A 12,243-nucleotide genomic window follows, 5' to 3' on the forward strand; every position below is an offset into this window, starting at 1 on the left:
CAGTACGCGGGCCTCTCACTGTTGTGGCCTCTCCCGTTGCGGAGCACAGGCTCCGGACGCACAGGCTCAGCGGCCATGGCTCACGGGCCCAGCCGCTCCGCGGCATGTGGGATCTTCCCAGACCAGGGCACGAACCCGTGTCCCCTGCATCGGAAGGTGGACTCTCAACCACTGTGCCACCAGGGAAGCCCAATATTTCAACTTTTTGCTTTTCTCCTGGACATTAACATATATCTACAACAGACCTGGATTTTAGAAAACATAATCCTGGATATTCAAGGGTTTGAGACTTTTCTCTTTTTAGGAAAAATAGACCTGGGTAGAATTAAACTGTGACTGCTTCCTCTCATTGCTCTGTCACCCTTGGACTCATCAGAACCAGAACCACATCTTGCCTGTCTTCTGGCAGCTTCTTCCTAAGGGGAAGCCACAACACTGAGGGCTTACACCTTCCCACCATGGCCCAGGCTGCATCTGAAGGTGTTTGCTTGCAACGTGAGGACTTTACTGCTGATAATTCCGTTTGAAAGCCAATACATTCAGGGTTCCACAGAATGCCCAAGGGAGGACTAGGAATGCTAGGCAATGGGCAGTACAAGTAGTCTGGATCCCTTCAACTAAAACAGCTCTGCTGTGACCTGTTTTAAGCACTGGGCCTTATAAAAATCTCTGCAAACCCATGGACTAGAAAACTACTAAAATATTTGCTAAATCTACAATATTACAGGGATCAACAAAACCTTATGTACTAGAAGATTTTTAAAACAAAATATGATTAAATACATGGAAGCCAGGGACTTCCTTGGTGATCCAGTGGGTAACACTCTGCACTCCCAGTGCAGGGGGCCTGGGTTGGATCCCTGGTTGGGGAACTAGATCCCGCATGCATGCCACAACTAAAGGTCCCACATGCCACAACTAAGACTTGGCACAGCCAAAATAATAAATAAATAAATAAATATTTTTAAAAAATACATGGAAGCCATAAGCTTCCTTGATCTCTCTCAGTAAATGATGAATGTCCCAGATGTAAATATAAAGCAGTGGTTGGCAAACCTTTTCCATAAAGGGCCGGACAGTAAATATTTTAGGCTTTGCAGGCAAGAGGCAATGTCCTCAATTCTTTGAGCAACTGTTCTCACTTAAAGGCTAAAAATCTTTTCTACATTTTACATTTAAAAATCTTAAAACCCCCCTTAACTCTCAGGCCATGCAAAAACAGGAGGCAGGCAAGCCAGATTTGACCCATGGTGTTATACATTAGCTGTTGCATGTTAACTACTAGGAGCCCTCATGAAAAGACTAGAGAGCTGTTTTGAAATATGGAAAAGCAATTTGAAGTAAGCAAGTAGTCAAGAATAGTTTTCTAGACACTTTGTAGTGTATTTTGAGAAAAATGACATGTCCTGGAAGAGTCTATTTACAAAATGACATCAGGAGGGACCAAGGTTATACCTCAGCAAGGTCAACACAATGATTGTGTAAAACCGTGTTGGTCAAAGTCATCAATCCTATTTCTTTTTTCCTCCACCTACCTCACCCTCACAGATTCAATGTTGATTAAGTTCATTTATCAACCAGGCACCTTTTCACTCTGTAATGACCAGCCTAAGTATACTTCTAATTTTTATGGCAACCGAAAAAATGCCTAATGTACAGATCTGAATATGGGAGTCTTAGAATATGGGAGTTCTGAGTCCTCATCTTGAGGTGAATTCTTCTCAGAAGGAATACTTTATCTCAGGACAGCTATTTCTAAACTCCAAGTAGTAGCACCCAGTACTAAAAGGAATGGATAGAAGAGGTTCTAGTCCCTGTCACAGACATGGACTTGGTTTCTAAGTAATTCTCTAAGCTTTTAAGCAAAGAGGAAGGAAAAGAAAGAAAGGAGCATCAATTGAGCATCTAACAGAGGCAGGGAGTGTACTGAACTCTCATATGTGAACTCACTTAATTCTCACAATTAGTGAGAATGGAATCAGTAACCTTACCACCATTTTGCAAAGAGGAAAGGTAACCTCCCCAAACTAAACATTCAGTGAGTGGAGAGGCAGGATTGGGGCTCAGATTTAGCCCCACATTCTTTCTGTCATAGCACACTGGCCTATTAACAACAAAAACAAACAAAAAAACGGTGTTACGTTTGAATACACAAACACTGGTACCCATCAAAACAGAATTTGGACTTGGTGATTCTGGGTGCATTGCCACCCAAGTGAATCAGTGGGCTTCTGATTCCAGTTTGTTTTTCTCTAGAGACCTACAGTAGAATTTTTAAAATGCTATGTGAACTACTGGGCAAATTACTGAAATATAAAATACAAAGGACTGTATTTTAGTTTTCTTTTATTCTACTAAACGATGCTTATTAAATTTACAATTTGTTTAGGCTTCCATATTTTCCCCATTCCTTAAACAACGGGAGTGGTGGGTAATTTTTGGCACCTGTTTCCTATCTGCTTTGCAGAGTCATAATATATATTTTTCTAGTATTTGGATAAAAGTAATAATATTAACTATAGACGCTGAACACTTACTGTGTACTAGGCACTGTTCTGAGCACTCTGTATGTCATTTAATGTATGTCAGATCAGTAACTTATCTCAGTAAGAGGGAAATAAATTTGACTTAGAGGAAGAAGTAACATTTCCACTTATAAATGTTCTATTTGAGCATAGATTGGCTACACAGTGATCAGGGGGCTTGTACAAAATGTGGCCAGTAATGTGACTTAAGAAAAGAGACGCTAAATATTGCCTATCCTTACTTTTGTGTAGATATGACCCCCAACTGTCTTAGTACTTCAGAACTATGGAACCTAGATCATTATTTACCAATTGCAAAATCTTCTAGGGCAGCTGATGCAATTCATTTTCATGAAGTGTGTCCATTTCTCAGAAAACCTGATAAGCATCCTTGTGAACCTGTCTGAGGAGCAAACCCTTATGCACGCTGATGAGAGTTTATCCCCTTTTCTTTTCAATAATGAATACAGTTGACCCTTGAACAATGCAGGTGTTAATTCATGTATAACTTATAGTTGGCCCTCAGTATCCGTAGTCGTCTCCGCAGTTCCTCCACATCCAAGAATTCAACCAACCACACACTGTGTAGTATGGCAGTATTTACTATTTAAAAATGTCGATGTATAAATGCAGCAACACAGTTTGAACCCGCATTGTTCAAGGGTCAACTGGGTAGTTTACTTTCTGCAGTCTCTCCTATAACATGGGAATAGACCTTTTATTAAATCCCCAGAGAAAGGTTCCATGAAGATTATAAATCCCCGGCTTTTTAGGATGTGGCTAGGTGTTAACAGATCTTTAGGTTAGGACTCAGCTCTGAAATCAGAGATGATGAGGGTCAGAGCAGAAGCCAGATGTGAGCAGCTAAGTTCACTAAGACAGAACAGGATTGGAGTCCAAGAAGCTAAACTCAGGTAGCAACTAGAAACAATGTCATGAAAGTGAGGCTGGAGCAGCCTCGAAACTTAGGTAGGAAAATTAAGACCCCAAGGAGGCAGCTGTAACTTCTGATGGATCAATGCCTACTGTTAGAGAAGCGTTAATGGTTCAAGACATGGCCAGGGCACCTGAAAGGAGCAGATAATCCTCTGACAATATTGAGGAAGACACTATAAAAGTCAGTCTTTGGAGTCAGTGCTGTTGGTGGCCTGAAATGGGTCAATTCCACAAAATCCTCTTTATACAATGCCTGCAATATGCTCCCTTATTACTGTTAACAGCAAAACATGACAAGTAATATTGAAGCTAATGCAGTAATGTCCTTCACCTTACAGTTTTACGCTATTCCTAACATTCATTTTCAGGGCTCATACAAATGTAAAAAATGAACTTTCACTGTGGCTACAAACACCTTGAAAATGTCCAGTTTCTTTTTTGTTTACTCTTCACATGAAAGAGACATAACTACCTCTACCCCTCTTTCCTTGGAGCAGAAAGTCAGAACTTTGGACCCAGAGGTTTGGCCCATAACTTCCCAATCACAAAAGCTACTAGCTCCTCGTTCCACAAATTCTATCCTGAATTCTATCTTGCCATCTGTCTGCTTCCTAAGACCTGCTTGGGGTACACTTCAAAGTAGATCCAACCTTTCCTTCCCACACCGCATCTGAGCATCAGCAAAATAACATAAAATGAGAGAAAGGAGAAATATTGTGTGAAGACAGTGAAGACCTTGCCCAGTGTGAACACAACTACAATCATCCAGCTCCACTACCTTCCTCTCCTCCTCCACAAGGTGTGGGATTGGTTTTGCTCACCCACAAAAATACTTTTACAGCAAAAACTTGTACATATTACGTAACTGCATAATTCAGCTTGATCTTGTGTGAAAAACTAACAGGAGTACAAGAGAGTAAGTGGATACGGAAACTGAAGCACCAAATTAGGCGGCCTGTAAACATATAAAGTCACTAACATTAGCTGCATACATACAAATGTGCCCTGTGCTGGCTGGGAATCAGAATTTGATTTTCTTTAACTATAGATGCTGAACACTTACTTGGTTATAGTTGGGTGGTTATAAGATCTTATTCTTAACCAAAATATGAGGAGTGCCATTATAACTCTGGTGTGGGAGGACAAGCTTAATATCAATCTACAGGGTCACTATAATAAGAAACAGAAATATACACTGCAGGGCATTTTGCTCCCCACTATTTGATTCTGTTTTACTATCTTTGTAATTATTTAATTGTAAGTACCAGAGCAGCATTATTCCATTTATCATTATAAATATATAGCATATCAGCAATATCATAAAATTCCCTTTTGTGGACAGAGTTCCATCATGCAGTTTTCACGTGATAAATTTGATTCATCTTTAAATACTTCTTTTTCTGTTTCAGCTTCACTGAGGTATAACCGACATATAAAATTGTAAGATATTTAAAGTGTACATCGTGGTGATTTGCTATATATATTCATTGTGAAAGGATTCCCCCCATCTAGTTAATTAGGGGCAATTCTTATTTTAACTCCACCAGTCAAAATTCGGATCATGTTTTGCTAAAAGTCACATTCCCACACTTTATGATCCCGGAGCAATGGTTTACAAAGTGTGGTCCCTGGACCAGCAACACCCAGTGTCACCTGAGAACTTGTTAGAAATACCTGGCAAAAAATTCAAATTCTGTGACTCAGTAGGTCAGCAACACCCAGTGTCACCTGAGAACTTGTTAGAAATACCTGGCAAAAAATTCAAATTCTGTGACTCACTCAGACCTACTGAATCAGAAATTCTGGGGGTGGGGCCCAGCAACCTATTCTCATAAGTCTTTCAGGTGACATAATGCATACTAAAGGATGGGCTCAGGGGCAGGGAGGGCTAAATCTATAGGTTAAAGCTATCAGTGCCTACAACAGAGAAGGATGAGGCTTGCTCCTACCCTCACCCATACAATGCAATCTGTGGACAAACCACAGACACAAGAAACGTTACAAAAACAATGCAAGATTTTGACAGCAGTTCAAAGCAACATCAAAGAGACTTGACAATGACTTTATTGCCAAATGTTTCCCTTTAAATCCTTTCCGTAACCCCAGTATCTGCCTCCTTCTTGGTGTTGGCCCATTAGTGTTGGTCCAACACCAATTCCAAATTGTTCTGTTCCCTTTTCACCTCTTGTGAATTCTAAACAAAGCAGTGCTTTTGAAAATAATGCAATTAATAACTATTGCATTTTTTACAGTGCACTATGCCTTCTTAAGGACTTTTACATAGATCATGTTATTTGATCTTCACAATTCTCCTATAAAGTTTAACCTATTGAGAAATTTGTGTGCCAATTTAGAACCTTCTAATAAAGTCCCTGAATTAACAACCACTTTTTGAGAGTAGACTATATGAGGCACATTTATATGAAACTATTTCTAGCCCCTGCAACTCTGCAAGCTGTCCCAAGATAGCAAATATACTCAACTCAAGAATGTAGAAAATGCATTAAAACATATACCATGCATTAAAATGAAACATTAGCTATTACCTTAAAATGAAACATTAACTATTTCTTGAAGTATGCTAAATACTGTATAAAACATTACATTAAAATGAAACATTAACTATTTCTTGAAGTATGCTAAATATTGTATGGATTTAATACAGTGCTATATATTAAAAAAGTGATGATATTGTAAAAAAAAAAAAAAAAGTGATGATATTGTAAGAGAGAAGCTTTCATTTTCCAGTAACGAGGTGAAGGGAAGAGAATGACAATACAGTCATCCCTCAGTATCCTTGGGGGATTGGTTCCAGGACCCCTGTGCAAATACCAAAATCCTTGGATGCTGAAGTCCTTCTGTATCCTTGAGTTCTGTATCTGAAGATACGGAGGACCGACTATTACACGGCTTCAAAAATTCCTGTCCTAAACAAGTCTTTGATTTTTTTCTACAATGCCCTATGATATCTGAACATAACACATTTTTTTCTCCTGAAAAATCTAGTTACATTCAAAATTGGGATAATTCAATAGGACTTATAAGCTCTAAAACATCATTATTTTATAACCCAATAGAAGTGGTAACTATAAAATCCCCCCCATTCTTGCAGATTTCCTTGTTCCAGTTGCATTAGCTCTTCACCTCATGGGTGGTTTCTGTGGGAATCAAATATCTCAACCACACTGGCCTCTATGATGTCTTCATGGCTAAGGGCATTTGCAAAGGCCATGTTTTATTGAGTCTGTAGTACAGTTTCAGTTTGGAGGGAGATGTAATTTTTATGATCACTCATGGGACAGAAATTCTTCCCCAGAGCATGCTTTGTTACTGAATGGACTCTCTGCCAAGACCAGGCACTGGTCCAGGCTGCCCATGGTATTGCAGACTCACTAATTATAGGCTTATCCACTTTATTAGCTCATTGAGGGCACTGATGGGAAGATCTACACAGGCATTTAGGCTTGAGTGTGGCATTCACACCTTGATCTACTTTACTGGCTATGAAATACTCCTCCCTCAGATTACCGATAAATCACCTAAATTTACAGGGTGGCCTGGGGCATTATCTATCTGGGTTACAGAACTTCTGAACAAAAGCACAGAAAATATAAGTGAGACATCCTTGAGAATTACTCATCACTGCCCTGGCCTCCCTGTTAGATCACAAAATTACTCTCAGGTTAACCCAGGAGCAGTGGTGGGGAGCCCTGGGTTTTTCAGAATAGTAGACAAGTAAACACCTCAATTTAAAATCTTCCTCAGTGTGACCTCAGGTAATATTTGGCTGCTTTAACCTGGGGCACTGTTTTCTTCTAAAGAAATAAAAGTCTTTTCATGCAATCCTTTCCAGTCAAACTCTGTCTTATCAACTGAAAAGTTTGTTTCAATAAGGGAAGCCAATATGTTAGGCGACTTGCAAGACTTGTATGTGTCAGAACTGCCATCTTCTCTGTTCACCTTAATGCTCTGCAAACTATTCCTACCTTGGAATCTTACAAATCACTGTCTCCCAGCCACTAAAAATTTCCATTTCAAAACCATGACTTCTTTAAACCACAAGTCCCCAGTCATTGTGGCTTCTAAAAAATCATGATATTCATGCTAAACTATTTTTGATCCTTTGCACCCATATACACTCAACAAGTTTCCATCAAAATATTTTTATAATAAATCAATTTACTAGCACTTATAGGTATAAGTTCTCGACAATGTTTAAACAAATATTTTCTTGATTTTGTATAATAGAATGTTAAGGGAACGACTCCAAATTCCTTTTGCCATTTAGCCAACTCTTAATCTTCATCAAATTACCTTAACACTTCAGATTTTACTTTTAACTAATTGATGAACAGCTTCCTTTTCTTTTGGCATTTTTTTGCTGTTTGGCTTCTTTCCATCGATCTTTAGCACAGGTTTGAAACTGGTGTGAACATGCACTGCTGGTAACTGCATTTCTAGAACTATAAAAGGAAGGCTTAAAATTTTTGTTTTAGTTTCACTGCCTTGTTCTGCTCTGTTTGTTGCCTACTCAGCAAAACAGAGAACATAATCAACTAAAAAAAAAAAAAAGTCAAGAGTAAAGAAAGTAAAATAGAGCCTGAAGGAAGCAGGAATAAAGAAAGAAGCAGGCCAGATAAACTTTCAAACTTAAAAGCTAACTGGAGAAGTAAAATTCTAGGAACAAAGTTAAGCAAGATGGCCACCTGCCTGTTTCCAATATTCCCAGAGCCACAGAAAATTCGAGTCAATGTAAAGATGCTCTGTTGACGCTGTGGTAACCTAGGCTCCTCGTCTGCTCTGGCAGCTCGCCTGCCACAGTTAGAGGCTCAAAGCTAACAGCTTGTTTTAAAGATCAAATGCAGAAAACCATCATGAACAAAAAGAGGAATTCTGTCTGGAATGACAAAGCCGTTTCAAACTAACCCTCTTAAAAAACTTTAACAATACTACCAGACACCCAAAAGCACATATCAAGACAAATATGACTCCTAAGTTTTGAAAGTGAGCCATATACTGTATGCCACATACAGCAAAGGTACTAATGTTTTCATAGACAAAGATATCATGGCTTCCCGAATCCATTTCCAAGAAGTTTAAATGCAACAAGACCAGCCCATCACCATATTTTTTTATATTGGATGTTGGGTCAGTTTTCAATCAATTCTGGTTAGTTCTTACTCTCTAATTGCTGGGTTCCAGCTATTTATAATAGTAAGATCATGGATTTATGGACTAAATAAGTAGGGAAATGCCCTAAAGGCTGTTTTAAACTGATTGCTAATTTAATGTGCTAGAATAAATGTTCATATATCAAATGTTTGGCAAATCAAACAGACATATGTGCAAACAAAAGCTAGTCACACTTTTTCATGTATATATCTAATATAAAATATTTGGGTGCTGGTAACATTGTACATTGGCATATTTCATGTGTCATGTGTACCTGCACCCAAAATCTCTGTCAGATTTGGTCAGCCTTTCAAATAAATTTTAATCTAATCTCCTATGGTCTCAAAAAGCTGAGGCTTTGTTTTCTCCAAGAATACGTACCCAAAGCAATTGATAAAGGGCTACCAACACTGGGACAACATTAAGGATGTCTTGATGACTCTGACCCCCTTGAAATATTTGCTTAATGCCTTTTCCCCTGCATTTGGATCAGCTGAGAACTGTGAAGTTTAAAAAGTTATACAAGCTTGTCTTTCTCCTATTCCACTGTTATGCATCAGTAAATTCTTCATTCTTTATGGCTTATTAGGACTTTTAGAAAGAAAAAGCAATCTGCTGCCAAAACCTGGCTCTGGAACCAGATGGAGTGGGAGAAGAATTTGTAATTCACAGAAAACAGAAAATTCCCATTGTCTGGAATGTGGAGCTGGTGGGACTTTTGCTTTCATGTTCATAGCATGACAGTAAGAGCTTTCCATATATGAGGATGACTAACCAATCATGTTTGCACAAGTATATCACCATTATAGAGAGTAGAAAATGCACAAAAATCCAGGCTAAGAAAGTAAATGAAAAAAATAACATCCTTATTGCATATTAATCCTTTCTCATTTTTCACTGCTTACATAACATTTTTCTAGATGTAGAGTCATCTATTATTCAAACCTAGGCAGAAGGAAGCTATTCTGGGAGTGCCACCCCAACCCGCCTCCGCCAGTGGTTGACAAACATTAATGGACATTCTTACAAGTTGATTTACTGACGTGAAATTTTTTCTTAGAGACCTGGGGCTTCCTTTTACAATGCGAAGACAACAATGACTGTTCCATTAGGGGAAACATTTCCTTTGAGTCTAAATCAAATTAATAAATTTAAGATACCTGGGAGGGTTGGGTACACTGAACTTTGGGCAGAAGTCCAGAGCCTAAAGAGTTAATGCATTATTTTACTTTGTTTCCTTATGAGAAAAAACAGTCTGCTGCCAAACCCAGCTCAGGAATCAAATGCGGAGGATAGGAGGGGGATAATTTGCAGTCTGTTGATAAAGTGAAATACAGATGATCTTAGAAGCATTTTTATGTGTGCATTTCCATTAACCACAGTGAAGGGCCTAGAGACGGGTAATTGATGTGGTTGGGTCTGCCTTTGCTGACATTACCTGGATAGAGGTCAGGCCCGGGCCCTGGGGAGCATCCCACCGCCCTATCAGCAGCATCTCGTGGGGAAGTGGCGGGCTGCAGGGGCTGCACGGTGAGGCAATCTGTGAGCAGGTCAGGATGGAGCTCTGCACTGGACCGCAGCTAAGAGAAGGAGAAAACAGAAGACAGCTGGAAAAGGAAGGCGATTCCTTGGAATACTTTTCTGGAAAGGCTAACATGCTGTAAGGCTCAGGCAATTCAGTCCACAAATATTTATCAAGCAACAACTACAGGTTAGGCATGAGACTTACAGAGTCAATAAAAGCTTTCTAATTCTAATAACACCTCGCAGGTGTTTCAGGAAAAATGTGGCTAGAGGCAGATTTTACTTCAGTCCTTGATATTTCCACTTCTGGGAACCCAACTTCCTATTATATTTTCTTTCATTTGCTCTGTATCCTATCAGAACTTGTAGTGATAACAAAAACAAACTCAAGTGTATTCAGTCTGTATTGTAAAGTGCGCTTTTTCTTTTAGTTTTTTAAATTTTATTTTGTTATACAGCAGGTTCTTGTTAGTTACCTATTTTATACATACTAGTGTATATATGTCAATCCCAATCTCACAATTCATCCCACCACCACCTCCCCCTCCGTAAAGTGCTTTTAACATACAGAGATACTATCATGAAAATATCTTAGACATAATTAAGAATGTCCATTGAGATTTGATACCTGTAGATTTTACATGAGAGGAAAATACACAAGTTAAATTTTAAAATGTTATGGAACATGGTAACAAGAAAAAGCAAAGTCATTACAAGCAACAAACTATCCCAACAGTAGGTCACATTAAAAAATTAGACTTCATTTTATCACAATAACAAAATTAATTCGTTGTATATTAAAGAGCCATAAAAATGGCAGAATAAAGTACGGGTGCAAAGTTATCTAATTTCTTTATGAAAAAGAATTTTATAAGTGTAATTTGAATTGAAAAAAATCACAATGGAAGATTTAGTTACATAAAAATACCAACCTTCTGTTTGTCTAAAAACATAATATCTTCAAAAAATGTAGAAATATATTTCTTACAGATATTGCAAATAGTTATCTTCAGTGTTTAAAGAGAACATATAAATTGATTTTGTCTTCATCAAGATAAAACCAACCCTTTAGATACAGGGCTTGAGTCTCATTCAACAATTATTTATTGAGCATTAGACACTCCTCTAGACTCCAGAGATACTGCATTATGGAACTTATACCCTAGAGGGGAAGCAGATGATGAACAGTAAAATATATGCCATAGCAGATGGTGATAAATGCTATAGAGAAGAGTGATTCGGAGAAGGGAGACAGTGAGTAGGGATGAGGGATGGCAACCTGACACAGGGGGATCAGAGAAAGTCTGTTGGAGATGGCACTGGTAAAAAGCCTTGATAGAAGTGAGGGAGTGAGTCCTGCAGACATATGGGGGAAGAACCTGTTGCTCTGTGGTGTGCCTGGATTATCTGAGGGATAGTAAGGCAGACGTGGAGGGAGTCTGGGGCTTGGAGTAGAGAAATAGAAAAAAGCCGAGATGTAAGTGGGGGAGAGAGGGAGCAAATTTAGTGTCCCTCTCTGTCTTCCTCCCAGATGAGTAGACCAGAAAAGGGCCTTCCAGATCATTTAAAGATCCTAAACATTCCCTAGTCCAGGAATTATCAAATGAGTGAGGAGGGAGGCACACAGCAGAATCTCCTGGGAGGGGACTGACTCACTATGCAGCCCTTGACATGAACAAAAATTTTAAAAAGGAGAAATAGAAATGAAAATAAACATAATGTTTGGCACAACTGTAAAGAAATGCAATGCTAAACATTTTTAAAAAACTTATCTATTTTACATTTGGTAGTGTATATATGTCCATGCCATTCTCTCACTTCGTCCCAGCTTACCCTTCCCCCTCCCCGTGTCCTCAAGTCCATTCTCTACATCTGCATCTTTATTCCTGTCCTGCCCCTAGGTTCTTCAGAACCTTTTTTTTTTAGATTCCATATATATGTGCTAGCATGCGGTATTTACTTTTCTCTTTCTGACTCACTTCACTTTGTATGACAGAGTCTAGGTCCAACCACCTCCCTAGTGGGAAGCAGCTGCAATGCACGGGGAGATCAGCTCAGTGCTTTGTGACCACCTAGAGGGGTGGGA

General features: G+C 39.0%; 1 protein-coding gene across 1 annotated transcript in view; it reads right to left on the bottom strand.

Annotated features, from left to right (window-relative positions):
- The window catches only part of GLIS3 (GLIS family zinc finger 3), a 142,994-nt gene that overhangs the window by 56,344 nt on the left and 74,407 nt on the right, over window positions 1-12,243 (bottom strand). Inside the window, exon 4 of the mRNA XM_007464200.1 lies at window positions 10,072-10,213. Within this exon, the coding sequence (XP_007464262.1) occupies window positions 10,072-10,213 (142 nt within the window). The remainder of the gene's footprint in view (window positions 1-10,071; window positions 10,214-12,243) is intronic.

Source organism: Lipotes vexillifer, unplaced genomic scaffold (genome assembly GCF_000442215.2).
Source record: "Lipotes vexillifer unplaced genomic scaffold, Lipotes_vexillifer_v1.1 scaffold1544, whole genome shotgun sequence".
Taxonomy (NCBI): domain Eukaryota; kingdom Metazoa; phylum Chordata; class Mammalia; order Artiodactyla; family Lipotidae; genus Lipotes; species Lipotes vexillifer.